Source organism: Borostomias antarcticus (genome assembly GCF_949987555.1).
Source record: "Borostomias antarcticus genome assembly, chromosome: 5".
Lineage (NCBI taxonomy): Eukaryota > Metazoa > Chordata > Actinopteri > Stomiiformes > Stomiidae > Borostomias > Borostomias antarcticus.
Window position 1 is genome coordinate 22,609,213 of NC_140238.1, and position 17,500 is coordinate 22,626,712.

General features: G+C 44.3%; 1 protein-coding gene across 1 annotated transcript in view; it reads right to left on the reverse strand.

The window, feature by feature from the left end:
• LOC311309679 (voltage-dependent T-type calcium channel subunit alpha-1I-like) overlaps positions 1 to 17,500 on the reverse strand; it is a gene marked incomplete at both ends in the record, with an annotated part of 221,941 nt that overhangs the window by 34,448 nt on the left and 169,993 nt on the right. Inside the window, 8 exons of the mRNA XM_084439007.1 lie at positions 2,592 to 2,725; positions 4,827 to 4,936; positions 5,244 to 5,395; positions 6,448 to 6,640; positions 7,146 to 7,235; positions 7,605 to 7,730; positions 9,250 to 9,376; positions 9,598 to 9,776. Of these exons, the coding sequence (XP_084295133.1) occupies positions 2,592 to 2,725; positions 4,827 to 4,936; positions 5,244 to 5,395; positions 6,448 to 6,640; positions 7,146 to 7,235; positions 7,605 to 7,730; positions 9,250 to 9,376; positions 9,598 to 9,776 (1,111 nt within the window). The remainder of the gene's footprint in view (positions 1 to 2,591; positions 2,726 to 4,826; positions 4,937 to 5,243; positions 5,396 to 6,447; positions 6,641 to 7,145; positions 7,236 to 7,604; positions 7,731 to 9,249; positions 9,377 to 9,597; positions 9,777 to 17,500) is intronic.

The window sequence follows — 17,500 nt, forward strand, 5'->3', positions numbered from 1 at the left end:
GAAAAAATAATTTCTCCAATGGATATATTTTACAAAAACAGGTTAATATGCAAGCCGGTTTTCATTGCTAAATCAAAGCGGGGAGAGCCGGGAACGTGCGTGGACGCGCGTCGGACAGAAAAGCACAACTGCGCAAGTACAAAAGTCACCGGAAATAGCCAAATGACTACAAATCTAGCCAAGATGGCGCGGTTCAATAGGCCTTCACTTTAGATTTCAAATCCTGGGGGCTTGGTATGTACGTACGTCTTGTAATGTGTGCAGAAATTGCATAGCGACGTGTCAAACGTGCCAGTGCCTTGTTAGTGCAGCAGACGTGTTAGCGGCCGCACGTGCAAGGTCAGTTGCCTTTAAATCATAGCTGGTTCTAATCTCGTCCTTGCCAATTGGTAATGCATTCTCAATAAATGGAATTCGCACAAGTTAAGCAACTTGTTTTTAATAAAGCCTAATATCTGAATGACTCTGTCTTCGCAATTTAAAACAAATGTTCAGATACACGTGTTTCTTGTCAATAGAGGGCTATCTATTTCTAAATAAAATAAATCAAATGTAGGTAAATTACCAGATGTCGTTTTGAAGCCAAATTTTATTCAAACATTGGTCCACAAAAAAACACATATAGAATAATGTAAAACTGCAAATAAAAATGAATCGAAATAAACAATAGGCCTACAGGTCTTTCTTTGGGGAGGAGGACTATGCCGTCAACTCAAGATGAGCTGGAGCGAGCGAAGACCCACTTCTGTGGTGGCGCGGGAAGGCCCAACGCTTCCCCAGACTGTAGGCTACCAGGTTGCAAATCGCTACCACTGTTTCAATTAATTTGTAACATTCAAAGCAATCACCTGATATTATGGAAATTATTAAATCAGTTGTGTAGTGTTCAGCTCAAATGAAACCATTTTGCAGTATCAATGCATTATTTTTTTTGCCTATAGGCCAGCCTACACCAGGCTGAACACTTTCAAATGTAGCCTCCAATTCGTTTGGCTATTTTTTTTGCACAATAGGCCTATTATTTCGATTTATTTTTATTTGCACTGTTTATATACATTATTCGTGATTCATCAATGGAAAGCATGATTGAAAATATTGCTTGTGTTTCCTCCCTCACAGAAAAAGACTGTCTCATTCTCTCTGTCTCTCAGAGCGGGTCTCCTGGCGCGCGTGGCTATGTTGCGCAATACCTGCTTTGTGTTGCGCAATACCTGCTCCGAGAGCGAGTGAGACAGATATCTCTTCTGATATTTAGGAATAGCGGAATTAATAATGATTAAGTTGAGTCTTACAAGCCTAACATTTGGTAACGAACTATAGCAATACATGTGCTTCATTGTTTTTGATTTAGGGTATTGTCATCATTTTGCACATAATTATAACACATAGCCTACATTATGCTACAAATATAAATATAAATCACCCGCCTGCGACATCTGCTGACAGAAAAGAGCACTGCAGTCTAGACAGAAGGCCGAAATGTAAACATGTGATAAAAACGCTGATATCTAGGAAAAGTAATGAAAGGAGGGTCCTTGAATTTGATCGAGTGCAAACAATTATCATTTTGATTCACTTGTGTTCAAATTACCACCACTCGGTGCTTCTAGTGCTCGCAGTTAACACGTAAAGGCGTGTGCACGCGTGTTCTATGTTTTGAACGTTGGCACGGCACTTTTGACACGTCACTCCTAATATGTGCATGAAATACCTGACACCTAACACTACACCTTATAGTTTGATCAAACGAATAAGCGTGCGTATAGACACACGTTTGTGTGGTTTGCTAATATTATAGTGTGACGTGTGGAACGTGCCATGCCAACGTACGCTACAGACGTTTAAACGCCCGCACGTGTTAAGGCTGGCATGCCATGGTTTGACTCCTAAAACTGAAGCACATCTAGCATAATATTTTACAATGAAAAGCAAGGTCAATTTATAGGCTACACAGGACGCATAATTACGCACAGCTGGGATTGATAATCATTAGGCTATGGAGCCCATCCTAGTTGATTGTAGGCTAATTAGTGTAGCCTACACTCACAATCCCTTTTGCGCCATAGCCTACTGTATGTCAAAATACAAAATACATTCTTATACTATTATAGCCTACGTGTTTTGGTGCTGATCCTCAGCACCCCTATGCTACAGCTAGTTGATGATGCGCGCTCTTATTTGAAAATGTAGCGATAGTGGAGATAAAACGACACATATCTAGGAAAAGTTATGCAAGGAGGGTCCTGGAATTTGATTGAGTGCAAATAAATATTCTTAATTTTTATTCAATATGGACAAATGAGCCCCACTCGCAGCTTCTAGTGCCCGCTGACTTAACACGAGCGTGCAAACGTTACATGCATGTGCGCAAAAGTGGCACGGCAGTTTTGACACGTCAACCTCTGAGAATGCGAGCGACTCGTAACGCGTGCGTATATGCACGCCTATTAATCAGCTCGCCAAAGTACCTTTATACACGCAATGCAGGCGACGAAAGCACTGAGTGTTTGTTACGCTGGCACGAATCACACCCCATAGTGTGTGTGTGTGTGTGTGCGCGCGTGTGCGCGCGTGTGTGTGTGTCTGTGTACCTCGTGCTATCCTCAGCACCCTCATGATCCTGATGATGGTGGGGTTGATGGGCAGGGCGGCGTTGATCTCGATCTCCTCCAGAGTGATGCCCATCACCGACAGCAACACGATGGCCAGGTCCAGCTGATTCCACCTGCAACACACATACGCATAACCTGCATGGCTACATCAGTCTGGGATAACCTGCATGTCTACGTGAGTCTGGGATAACCTGCATGGCTACATCAGTATGAGATAACCTGCATGTCTATATCAGTCTATAATAACCTGCATGGCTACATCAGTCTGGGATAACCTGCATGTCTACGTCAGACTGGGATAACCTGCATGTCTACGTCAGACTGGGATAACCTGCATATCTACATCAGTCTAGAATAACCTGCATGTCTACGTGAGTCTGGGATAACCTGCATGGCTACATCAGTCTGGGATAACCTGCATGGCTACATCAGTCTGGGATAACCTGCATGTCTATATCAGTCTATAATAACCTGCATGGCTACATCAGTCTGGGATAACCTGCATGTCTACATCAGTCTGGCATAACCTGCATGTCTACATCAGTCTAGAATAACCTGCTTGGCTACATCAGTCTGTGATAACCTGCATGTCTACATCAGTCTGGGATAACCTGCATGTCTACGTGAGTCTGGGATAACCTGCATGTCTATATCAGTCTGGGATAACCTGCATGTCTATATCAGTCTGGGATAACCTGCATGTCTACATCAGTCTGGGATAACCGGCATGTCTACATCAGTCTGGCATAACCTGCATGTCTATATCAGTCTGGGATAACCTGCATGTCTATATCAGTCTGGGATAACCTGCATGTCTACATCAGTCTGGGATAACCGGCATGTCTACATCAGTCTGGGATAACCTGCATGTCTACATCAGTCTGGGATAACCTGCATGTCTACGTCAGACTGGGATAACCTGCATGTCTACGTCAGTCTGGGATAACCTGCATGTCTACGTCAGTCTGGGATAACCTGCATGTCTACGTCAGTCTGGGATAACCTGCATGTCTACGTCAGTCTGGGATAACCTGCATGTCTACGTCAGTCTGGGATAACCTGCGTGTCTACATCAGTATGTGTAGAATGATTCTCCAACGCCTGTCCCGACGTCACATAAACAAGACTCTCTATCCCTCTCCCTCCCTCTCTTTCTCCCTATCTCTCTCTCTCTCTCTCTCTCTCTCTCTCTCTTGCTCTCTCTCCCTCTTTCTCCCTCTCTCTCTCTTATCTACTGTATCAAAACTCGCTCTCTGGAACGAAACAAGTGAGTCAACAACTTTCCGCTTAACAGCCAGCTCTCTCCACTGAACTTCCCTGAAAACCCCTTCATTAACACAACCAATCATCCCATTCACTATCCTTCATTAACACAACCAAACATCCCATTCACTATCCTTCATTAACACAACCAATCATCCCATTCACTATCCTTCATTAACACAACCAATCATCCCATTCACTATCCTTCATTAACACAACCAATCATCCCATTCACTATCCTTCATTAACACAACCAATCATCCCATTCACTATCCTTCATTAACACAACCAAACATCCGATTCAACATCCTTCATTAACACAACCAATCATCCCATTCAACATCCTTCATTAACACAACCAAACATCCTATTAAATGCGTCATTAAAACAACCAAACACCCCATTCAATGTCTTTCACGTCGGTGGAACCACAATGCATTTGAAGCTCCCCCTCTGTGCTAGTTCTTAACACACCCCAATAACCCCAACAGCGAAACCAATTAACGCATGAATATGATTAGGACAGACCATAATAATCACCTCTCCGAGAGTGTTTCTATGGAATTGGGCTGAATTGGGTGCCATTTCATTAATGTGGAGTAATTGAATGAATGGAACTAATGATAGGTTATGCCAGAGCGGCACTACAACGCCTTACTGCTCACACTGTGAGTGACACACCAGACTGCATGGGAAAAGAGAGGGACTCTGGGATTTCGTAGTTTTTTAGCACTGCCCTTTAGGATAATAGCATAGTACATGGAGTGATGGAATAGATAACAATATTAATTGACATTCCTCTTTTGACTGCAAGAGTATCCCTCCCTATGGTACAAACCATAGTAGGTAAACACGCTTTGGAGATAACACACACATGCACGCACGAACACACACACACAAACACATGCACACACACACACACACACACACACACACACACGCACACCATACCTGTCTTTGAAGAAGCGCCGGAAGCCAAAGGCGATGAGCTTCAGAACCGACTCCAACACAAAGGTGGAGGTGAAGAAGTAATTACAGTATTTCAGTGCTAGATCCAGAGACTGAGAGAGAGGGAAGGAGAGAGAGGGAGAGAGATAGAGAGAGGGGGAGAGAGAGATAGAGAGGGAGGGAGGGAGACAGATAGAGAAGGAGAGAGAGGTAGAGAGAGAGAGAGACAGAGAGAGAGAAAGAGAGGGAGGGAGAGAGAGGGAGAGTAAAAGGTAGAGGGGGAGAGAGGGGGGGGGGTCAAAATAGCAATCTAAGGACAGTTGGAAATGGTTCCTGTTGTTTGTGAAGTAAACCCCCCCCCCCCCCCCCACACACACACACACACACATACACTCCCTGCCTCACTCCCTCCCTACTCACGTGCGGCTGGCTGTAGTGCTCCAGGGACATGGTGATGACGTTGATGCAGATGATGAAGGTGATGAAGATGTCCAGGTAGTGGCTGGTGCACAGCGTATGGATCATCAGACGCACACGGCTGTAGCTGGCGTAGTACGGAAGCTTCTGGGCATCTGGGTGGAGGGAGATAGAGAGGGCAGAGCTGAAGGACATGCGGCAGATCAACACATTCTAGTCTGAACACCAGACCCATGAGAGTTCCTTCGCTGATGCACTAAGTAAGCTACACTAACTACGTTACTGCATGCTGCAGATCCGCTCTATAGGTCTGGGACACTTCATGCAAAAATCTGGTGTTCAAATCCTGGCAATTCATTGGTAGTGTCGGAATCCCGGCGACACCAATCAGTAACGACTTTCGCGATCATGCGTTCCCACCCATTGATATGCCCCGCCCATCTAACCTGAGCTAGCGTCTCTCATTTGCTGCTACGATCTGTCACTCTTTCAATTTTGACCCGTCGATACTCCCTCAGAACACCAGCTTGGGCGATTATAAAATATGCGGAGCGCAGAGATTCAACATAATATTTGAGTCTGGAGAGAGACTGCAGATATTCACACCTGGGTATTATAGCTCTGCTGCCTCCCCCCCCCCCCCTCCCTCTCAGCCTCTCTCTCCATCCCTAGGTTACACCCCCCCCCCCCATATCTTTCTCATCCTAGTCTCTCTTCCTCCTCCTCCTCCTCCCCACAACAAGCCACACCCTCCTTCCTCTCCTCTCATCCCTCCATCCGTCACTCTCTTCTTCTCGTACATCTGTCTCTTCTCCTCTTTCCCTCTTGCCATTCTCCCCCTCCCTCCACCCATAATTCTATATGTCCCCTCTCTTCCTCTCTCTCTCCCTCCCTCCCTCCCTCTCGCCTTCCCTCCCTCTATCCCTCACTTCCTCTGTCTCTCTCACTCCCTCCCTCTCTCCCTCCCTCCCTCTCGCCTTCCCTCCCTCTATCCCTCACTTCCTCTGTCTCTCTCACTCCCTCCCTCTCTCCCTCCCTCCCTCCCTCCCTCCCTCTCGCCTTCCCTCCCTCTCGCCTTGCCTCCCTCTATCCCTCACTTCCTCTGTCTCTCTCACTCCCTCCCTCTCTCACTCTGTCCCTCTTTCCCCCTCCATCCCTCCGTCCTCCCTCCCTCTCTCCATCCTCCCTCCTTCTCCTCCTGTCTTACCCCTCCTCTTCTTGTCCATGCGTCTCTGTCTCTTCTCCTCCCTCCTCTTGGCTTCCTCCACCTCCTGGTGCTGTCTGCACTTGTGGAAGTTCTCCACCACCACGCCCACGAACATGTTGAGCACGAAGAAGCTGACGATGAGCAGGAAGGAGATGAAGTACAGCAGCATCCACGGGTTGGTGTTGGTGATTGGCTGGTGGGACAGGAAGGGGAGGGGTTTGGAGAAGGACAGGAGTGGAGTTGAGATGAGAAACGATGAGTAGCAGAGTCAATTTAACAATCAGACAAATTATGTGGGATGAAGTTTACCATTATCATCCCTTATCCGAAACACACAGGCAGCTAATTTATTGACTATTAAAGACTATTAAGTTACTTTATTTAATCAATTGTCCTTCTTTTCACTTCAATCTCTCCTCTCAATCAACAAATGTACCTTTTCTAATAAACATATCAATTGATACCTATTATTTTCCAAGTCTTATTGAAAAGTAATATTGGTAATCTTGTAGTTTTATCTTCCTACAGTAGTCTTATTGAAAGGTAATATTGGTAGTAATCTTGTAGTTTTGTCTTCGTAGTTTTATTGAAAGATAATGTTGGTGATCTTGCAGTTGTATTTTCCTAGTGTTATTAAGGTAATGTTGGTAAAGGTAATGTAATAGTATTTCTGTTGGTAATGTTGTGGTCAGTGGTACCTGCTGGTCCACAGCGACAGCGTCCAAGCCGTGGTACATGATGTTGACCCAGCCGTCTTTAGAGGCCAGCACAAACAGAGACATCAGTGCCTGTGGAGCAGAACGTACACACACACGCACGTATGCACGCACACACACGCACAAATATACACACACACACATGCATACACATGAACACACATAGGCATGCATACACACGCACGCACGCACACACACACACACATACACACACACAAAAACAGACACACACACACGCAGCCACACACACACGCAGACACATGCACACATACACACATATCCAGGCAAATGTTAGTTTCATATTACACAGCCACCTCACTATCTTTTGATTGACATATTGCTGCAGGCTTCCTCTAACACAACACACACACACACATGCACGCACACACACACACACACTAACACACAGACCTCCTCCAACACTACACAACATACACTGACCTGTCCCAGATTGTCAAAGTTATATTTGTGATGGACCCATTTGTAGTTGGCCTGCAGGCAGTCTGACTTGTTGGTGATGTTCTTGACGTCGGGGCCGAAGCAGTAGAAGAACTTCCCTTTGAAGAGCTGTCAGAGGAAGAGAGTTTGAGTTGTCCTGTTGCTGCTCCTGTGACACTGTGACAGACTTAAACCACACGTGATTGACGGGTGGAAAAAAGAGGTTGAAAGTGCTGTTTGTTGGTGGAGGGAGGAAGGAAAAAGGAGTCTGTACAGATGGAGAGAGAGAGGGAGAGAGAGAGACAGAGAGAGAGAGAGGAGATAAGTCTGGACAGAGGGAGGGGGTGAGGAGGAAGAAAGAGAGAAATAGGGAGAAAAAGGGAGATGTTTGCAGAGAAAGAAATAAAGAAATAAAAATAAACTATTTATAAAGGACCTTTTATGACTAAAATGCAGTTCAAAGTGCTTTAAAGAAGAGCCATTAAAAGCAGAAATATCAATTTAGACATAGAACACCATAAATGAGGTAAGATCAAATAGAATGGTATAGTAAAATACAATAAAATGAGAAAAATAAATCAATTAAAAGCAAGATCATAAAAGTAAGTTTTGAGCTGCCTCTTAAAACTCAACCAAGGTTGCTTATCTAATGTGAGTGGGGAGCATATTCCAAATCATCAGTGCAGATCTACTGAAGGAGCATCACCGTGCCTCTTCGATGGAGGCCCCCTCAGTAGACCTGCAATAAGCCATCTGAGGGAGTGATTTGGAACATACTCCGACAGGCAGTCTGACAGGTAAGAAGGTGCTAGACCATTCAAAGCTTTAAACACAGGGAGACAGTGCATCAATGCTCACTTCAGTGCATCAATGCCCTCTATCTGGGCCCAGGCACATTCACGCACACACAGACATACACCAGTGTTTGCCATGTCTCTCCTATGATGTTATTAGCCTCTCTTACTCTGAAAATGTAATTTAATGTTATTTATTGCTTTATAAATGTTCTTAGCCGGTAGACAAACATACTCCAGGAGCTTGCTCGATCGCCTTGTTGAGAGGGGTCAGGGAAGAATTTTTACAGCTCACTTATCTGGCCCCCGGGTGATTACTGTTTTTTTGCTTCTCTCTGGAATACGTAGGGGTGGGACGTATGCCCACCTCCCTTGTTCTCTGTAAAGCGCATTGTGTTGCCTCTGGGTATGAAATGCGCTATACAAATAAAGCTTTGATTGATTGATTGAATGCTAGTATAGGAGTAATATGATCTCTTTTCCTGATTTTAGGTTTTTATTTTTGCTGCAGAATTTTTAATAAGTTGCAGCCGAGCAATAGGGTTTTTTGGCAGACCAGTACTGTATAAAGTGCATTACAATAATCTAATAATGAGAGTGCAAAGGTACTCTCACAATAGAAAGAAAGAAAGAAAGAAAGAAAGAAAGAAAGAAAGAAAGAAAGAAAGAAAGAAAGAAAGAAAGAAAGAAAGAAAGAAAGAAAGAAAGAAAGAAAGAATGAAACAAAGAAAGAAACAAAGAAAGAAACAAAGAAAGAAAGAAACAAAGAAAGGAGATTGAGAAATGGACACTGAGAGGTAGGAGGAGGGAGATGGAGGACAGCTGAGGGACGCTCCACAGCGAGGTGGCGGTACCTGCACCCCGAGGATGCCGAAGATGATGAAGAAAGCACAGCAGATGAGAACGATGTTGCCGATGGGCTTCAGCGAAGTGATGAGGGTCTCCACCACAAGCTTCAGACCCGGGGCCCTGCTGATCACCCTGGAGGGAGGGAGAGGGAGACAGATCTTAGTCACAATCGCCTTCGGCGGAGTGGCTGCTAGGTTATGGCAGCGCCATGCTAGGTTCTTGTTGGCCACCCACATGAATCGGGCGCCACTGATTGGGCAGTAATAAACAAATGACAAGGCTTAATTCCCCAAAACTACATCCGTTGAGTCAGACTAGTTTCGTCGAGAAGTGGTGTCGTGGGTCTTCCTCACCTGAGGGGGCGCAGCGTGCGCAGCAGCCGGAGAACTCTCAGCACGCCTAAGATCTTGGCCCCGCCCGCCATCGACACCACGATGTCGATCAAGGACACGAACACCAGGAAGCCGTCCAGAATGTTCCAGCTGCTGCGCAGGTAGGCCTGGTCCCCGATATACAATCCCATAGACACCACCTGCACAGGGAGATAATTAAAGAGGGAGGGAGAGAGGGGTAGAAGGAGAGAGAGAGGAAGGGAGGGAGGGAGGGAAGGAGGGAGATAAGGAGAGAGGGATGGAGGGATATAAGGAGAGAGGGATGTACATGTAGGGAGATAAGGAGGGAGGGAGGGAAGGAAGGAGAGAAAGAGAGAGGGAGAAAAGGAGAGAGGGAGGGAGGGAAGGAAGGAGCGAAAGAGAGAGGGAGAGGAGAGAGGGAGGGAAGGAGGGAGGGAGGGAGATATGGAGATAGGGGTGGAGGGAGAGAAGGAGAGAGGGAGGAATGGAGAGAAGGAGAGAGGGATTGAGGGATGGAGGGAGGAAAGAGAGAGGGAGAGAAGAAGAGAGGGAGAGAGAGAGGTAGGGAAGGAGGGGGAGGGAGGGAGGGAAGTAGAGAGGAAGAGAAGGAGAGAGAGAGGGAATGAGAGGGGGAGGAAGATAACGAGGGAGAGAAGGAGAGAGAGGGAGAAAGAGTGACTCACCCAAGTAAGTGCAGGCATAGCACAAACAATTCAGCAAATATTTGTTCAATTATTGATAACAAGACAGAGTGTTCCAGTTTATAAGAGCTTTGAACTGTATTAAATCTGGGCATATGGAGCAACTGCTCCAATTCCTGCAAGACAACCGAGTTGATTATAAGCTAAGCAAGATTGATTGTTAGAGAGCAACATATAGAGATGGAGTGAGTTTGAGAGAAAGAGAGAGGGAGACGGAGGGGAGGGGGGGTGGCGAGGGAGAGAGAGAGGGAGAGAGAGAAAGAAAGAGAGGATAGACACTGAAAGTCTTGACACTAACGAGATGTGTGACACAGACAAACTCACACACTATGGTTCTCCTGAGACAACCAATGCATGGTGCTAACACACACACACACACACACACACACACCCACACACACACACACACACACACACACACACACACACACACACACACACACACACAGTTGTTCACCTAGCTGCAGGAAGTGGCAGCATCTCTGTGACACATTAGACACACCTGTTCACCCACCTGCACATTCTCCAGTCCCTATCTGTCTCACTCACTCACACACACACATGCACGCATGCATGCACATACACACATGCACACACACACACACACACACACATACACACACACACACACACACACTCTCTCTCTCTCTCTCTCTCTCTCTCTCACACACACACAAAACGTGATTTTATGACTTAGTGTCAGAGTATTGATTCATTAAATTTGCCCTTGGGTTGTAAAAAGGTTAGCATGTAACCATATGTCATGCCACACACCCAGATCCCCAGGGCCTCCTGCCACACACACACACACACACACACACACACACACACACACACACACACACTCACACACACATACACACACACACACACACACACACACACACACACACACACACACACACACACACACACCATAGCAGCTTTAGGAACAGCATGGTCAATAGAGTAGCCTAGCTAACTAACGTTAAAAATGAGTTTTTTATAATAATCCCACCACTGAACAAAAAGGTCCCAATGTCAATTTGGACATTTTGTACACGTTTTTGACTTCTTAGCATTTGACAATTATCGCAGATTGATCTCTAGAGCTCTGGAAGTTTACTTGGATCAAGTTGTTGTCCTAGTGCCTAAAAATTCCAATACTACCTACTACACACTATAGACTGTCTATACATCAGTAGTCAACCCAGCAAGTGAGTAGAGTGTAGACTCATGGGCATTCATGCACAAACACACACACGCGGTGGGGTGTATTGCTCAGCAAGGGTCTGACAAGTACATAGCTCTGGACGTTCGTTGGAATGAATGGGTTTATTCAGATCCGCCCACGGTGAGTTAGTGGTGCAGAATGGAAGAATATTTGACAGAAGAAACACAGGCGATGCTTCGGAGACAAACAAGTGTGACGGTAACGTTAATTGTCCAAAAACCAAGTCAAGAGAATATGACGAAGCTTATCTTGCTCTTAGCTTCACAGTTAATGTGGTGGGGGTTGAGGAGAGTCCCCCCTATGCTTTATGTCTCAAAACTCTCGCAGCTGACAGGATGAAACCCAACAAATTACCAAGACCCACAGAGACATCACACCCCAGTCATGTCTCGACTTCTTTAAGCGAAACCTTGATGAATAAACTTGAGTACCGTAAGCAGGAAAATCGCATGATAAAAGTTGCATCAGTGAACAGCAAAGCACAAATGGAACAAAGCACAACGTCGCATACAGAGTTGCCAAGTGCAAGAAACCACACACGATAGCTCTCCTACTCCCCACTGCTCTGGTGTCATATATGACTGATGAGACAACCGCCACAAAATGGAAGGCTATACCCGTCCAATGACAGTTGCAAGACGGATATGCAACATTTCAGATTATCTTGAAGAACAACTCACAGATAAACTAGAACATTTTGCATTACAAGTGGACGAGGCTACCGGCAGTAATAAAGACTGTTTATCTAATATGTTCACCTTGTCAATTCTGAGTCACCGAGTGAGCATTTCCTGTTTTGCAAGTCGGTAAAAACGAGCGACAGCTGATGAGCTCCTTAGCATTCTTGACAGTTACCTGAGCTGGCAGCATCATTTCACTATGACTGTACACCGTACATTACATGTGACAAATAAAAGGAATCTTGACAGAACATGGACTGAAGTGGAGGAACCGCAGGGGCTTTTGTTCGGACTGTGCGGGTTTTTGTTCGGACTGTGCAGGCTTTTGTTCGGGCTGTGCAGGCTTTTGTTCGGACTGTGCGCAGCCCACATCAGGGAAAAGGAGGGGACTGCAGGCACTTATCAAGGCCGCATCATTCACAGAGAGGCACTAGCGTCAAGGCAGCTTAGCACCGAGCCAAATAAGGTTTTGACCAAAGTTGTTAGCGTGGTCAATTTCATCAAAGCCCGCCCGCTGATAGCACGCCTGTTCTCTGCACTTTGTGAAAAGAAGGGAGCTGAACATCGTGCTGTGGTTTTGCACAGCGAGAGGCCAGGTGGCTTTTGCGAGGGAAAGTGTTGTCGCGACTCTTTGAGCTCAGGGAGGAGAGGCGGGTGTTCTTGGAGGAGAGCATGCGACTCTTTGAACTCAGGGAGGAGAGGCGGGTGTTCTTGACTCTTTGAGCTCAGGGAGGAGAGGCGGGTGTTCTTGGAGGAGGAGAGCATGCATGAAGCTGCAAACAAGTTCAGTGATGAAACATTTCTGATGAAACTGGCCGATCTCAGCAATGCATTTGGAAACACATTACATATTGTGACTGGCGACACGGCACACGGTGCACACATGCAACTCTCGCAGTGGACAACCTCGCCAGTGGCGCCCGGGGACCAAATCCAAGTACTCAGTCCAAGTCAGTCAGGGACCGGACTGAAGAGCATCTGTTCTTCTGCATATTTTTCGTATTGTTTTTTTTGGGAGAACACCCTTGGGAACACAGGGAGAACATGCAAACTCCGTACAGAAAGACCCAGATACCTTCTTGCTGAGGTGACAGTAAGGTACAAGTTATCGCAAGTATTGTATTGTCTCTGCCTTCAGCTTCCTACTGTACCTCACCTGGCAGACAAGATCAGTGCATTCATTCGAAAGCTGGAGATGTGTGGCAGGTGCCTTGATAAAGGAAATACTGATGCCTTTGAGAATCTGACTGAATTTGCTGAAAGCAGTGATTCTGAAGGCACCACAGTGATCCCCTGTCTCAAGCAACTCATCTCTTCTCTGAGAGGATAATTCCAACCAGGCCAGGTCCAGCCTGGCTTATGTGTGTGGCTGGCTTGTTTCTGTTCAGGACTTGTAGGACGGAAGCTAGTCATGCTACTGAAATAGCTGTGAATTGAAATGACATGAAATAATGTCTGATAAATTAAGATAGGTATTGTCGCCTGGACACATCAGTTCCAATGCTTCCAATGTTAATCCAGCACAATAAGAGTGGGATAGCCAGTTAGCTCATGGGCTCACAACAACTAGCAACAGCTTCCATAACATTAATGGTAGCGGTCAGTGGCTAAAGCAGTTACACTGATGATAACATAAAGTCATCCCCACTGGGTCTTGAACCCTGGTCTCCCGAGTGGGAGTCCAATGCTCTGACCACTACTCTACTTGTGCAGCGGAGATTGGAGGGCTGGTTTTGGTGTCCTTCTTCCAGTCCCTAGTGTGGGTTGGGGTTAGAATAAGGGTTGGGGCTGGGACAGGATCTGACCTATAAAGCAAGGGGTAAAGGTTGAGTGAAAGGATGAACATGTGGAGGTTTGGGGTATAGTCCCATAAAGTCATCCCCACCAGGCCTTGAACCCCAGTCTCCCGGATGGGAGTCCAATGCTCTGACCACTACTCTACTTATGCAGTGGAGACCGTTGAGTTGATTTTGGAGTCCTTCTTGATTTTGGTGTGCTGGGACTACTGCCTCGTGTGGTTAATTACATAGCATTTCACTTCACATTATACATGATTCCGTGTATATTTTTGTATTTTGCTATTCTATAATATATATGCTATATAATATATATATTTAGACACTATTATTGTACTTACATTTACATGAGACTTACATAAATGTTCTATTCAATTATTGGTCTTTATTGCTACAATGTAACAAATAAACGGCTTTGTATTTGTAAACTCTGAGTATGTTTTTTGTAATTTTATATTCTGTATTTATTTAGAATTTAGAAGGAAAGGAAGGAAGACACCATTAGGGCTTTTGATTTCTCTTTTTAGAGTTTACCCTGCCTTGGAGAATAGCTTACTCTCACATAGGAGAGGTAGGGGCACACAGGTTTCCCGTTTGTGCCAGTAGCCAAGTGGAATCTCCGATCTGCGCTTGTGTGAGATTAAATAACTTCACACCACCAGGTGGTAGTAGTCTGTATCATTAACGGGGAAACAGAAGTCCACCGGATGTATAAAATGTGAACAACAGTGTTTGTTTAGCTACATATAGACTAGAGGAGTTTCGCTCAGCATAGACAGTAATCTCTGAGAATGTCACGTGTGGGAGTCCAATGCTCTGACCACTACTCTACTTGTGGAATTTAGGTAAGGGATAAAAAGGTTGGAGTGAAAGGAGGAATGTGTGGATTTGGGGTATAGTCCTATAAAGTCATCCCCACCGGGTCTTGAACCCCGGTCTCCCGGGTGAGAGTCCAATGCTCTGACCACTACTCTACTTGTGCAGTGGAGATCAGGGGATTGCTGGGACTACTGCCTCTTGTGGTGCCAACAGAGAGATGCAGGCAAACATTGTCGGGAGTAATGGAGTAAGGGAGGGAGGGATAACCTGACAAACACTATACTAGGTGCGCTGGCTTCCAGCCACGCACAAAGATACAGTACTTCCCAAGCAACAGTGCTCAGTATGACTGATGACCCCGTTTTGAAAAGATGTGCACTGCAGAACAGGCTCATAGCAGCCTCTACTGCTGTGTTAAGACTCACGTGTTGACTTGTTCAACTTTTGTTTTTGCCAAATATCCACACTTTCTGTTTATTTTCATTTTTTTGCACAGATTGCAAAGTGGTGAAGTGATTTCACAATTTCATAAAAGGCACACTGTCTGAGCAGCAGTCTATTGAACCGTTCTGTATATCATTGTTCTAGCAAAGGGATTGCATAATTGTATTATTTTTTCTTCTATTTTTGAAAGAGCACATTTTTTTATGGAGTATTGTTATTGTTACTGGTGGAGTATATTATTATATACTCCACTATATATATATATATATATATTTATATATATATATATATATATATATATATATATATATATATAGCACAGTTTGATTAGCTTTTTCTCTATTTGTGATAAAGCACAAAGACTGATGAAGAATACCATAATTCCTGAATTGTTATTGATGGGGCATGTTATTGTTCTAAGTATTTTTGAGAAATGTACACAGACTGTTGTAGTAATCTAGTGGACTTTATTATCAATGTTATAGCAAAGTGATTGCACATTTCATTATTTTTAAAGAAGGTGAAAGGAATGCTTATGATATTGATGTAATTTCAATAAATGTAAACTTGGCCATTTCATGATTATTTTGCTGGGTCGAGGGGGTCCAATTTTTTTTTCCTCAAAGGGGGGCCTGACAAAAAAGGTTTGAGAACCAATGGTCTAGACTCATGGGCATTCACGCCCACACACACACACACACACACACACACACACACAAACACACACGCAGTGGGGTGGGGTGTATCACTCAGCGAGGGTATGACAAGTACATGGCTCTGGACGTTGGATTGGTTAATAATTGATTGAGGTGGTACATAATTGATGGTGAGCTTGTTCCAACGGAGAAGAGAGAAAGAGAGAGATAGAAAGAGATGATCTGATTAAATCAAAGTATTTGGAAAATATGTGTGCTGTAAAAATTGGAGACAAAGAATTCTTCACCCAGAGAATAGGTGTTTGTCAGGGTTGTTATTTAAGTCTGACTTTATTGTATATATTATTATTATTATTATATTTTTTATTAGTATTATCATTAGTGTTATTATGATGATGTTGGTTATAATTATATATATATAATTTGTATAATAAGTACAATGTTGTTATCATCTCTGTATGTTTGTTGACGTATGTTTAACGTATGTTTCCCATGCCCATGAAGCCCTTTGAATTGAATTGGATTGAATTGACAGAGATAAATAGGGAGAAAGAAGGGAAGTCTGCAGAGAAAGAAGGTGGATTGTGTCTGAGACAGCAAAGTAGCTCTACATGATACCATTTCCTAATTGTTTGTCTTGAGAAGGATTGGGACTCTGCCAAGAGGGAGGTAGGGGTGCTGCAGGAAGAAGGGATGAGAGAGACAGAGAGGGAGGTATAGAAGAATAGAGGGTTTGAGTTAGTTAAAATAATAGATGGCTTTTGAGGGAACATCATTGTTTTTTCCTTTAATAAAAAGGAATTTCTGGGGTTTCATATTGATGAATGGTTAAATTTGAAGGGCCATATTGATGAATTAATGAAAATATGTTGGTTTATTCTTCAAGTTGAGACATTTTCTTCCACTTGAAGCACTAGTCCTAACCTTATATCAGTCTTTTTTGAGCCTCATATTACTGTAATTACAGAATTTGCTGAAGAAAGTTATTACGTGCCATCTCATTGGTCTAAATGAAGGACCATCTTAAAAAGACCTTAAGGCAGACGAAAATATATTTACATTTGAAACACTTGTTTTTTGAAAGTCTAGTTTTTAGGTGTTTTAGGTTTTAGGTACAAGTGTTTTGTATGTTTGACATTGCTGCTGTTGTTTATATATATTTGTTAATATTATTCTGACACCACATGTATGTAGTCATATTATAGGGATTTAGCTAGCAAAGAAGACATCTAGCACTAGATTAAAGTACTGTCAATGTCAACGAACGGGACTTATTGAGGTGTATAGTGCAAGTCCCAATTCTAATCTGATGGGCACCATTTAAGTTCTTTAGCATAGACGTTGTATTTCCCCCCTTGCAGGTAAATATCTTAGAGCACAGGTTGCATTTTGCCTCCTCCTTTTCTTTAACTTTTGTGAAATGTAACCACGCCTTAGATCGCTTTGTGCGCTCAGCCATTCTCTCGTGTTGTTGTTTTCGCCTGAAGTCAAAACTCCGCCTACGCGCTGCTACCTGTGTGGCTTTTCCTCGGAAATTGAACGGGGATGAGGGTCAGAAAGCATTTAGCATGTTTTTCAAAGTCAGACAGCATTT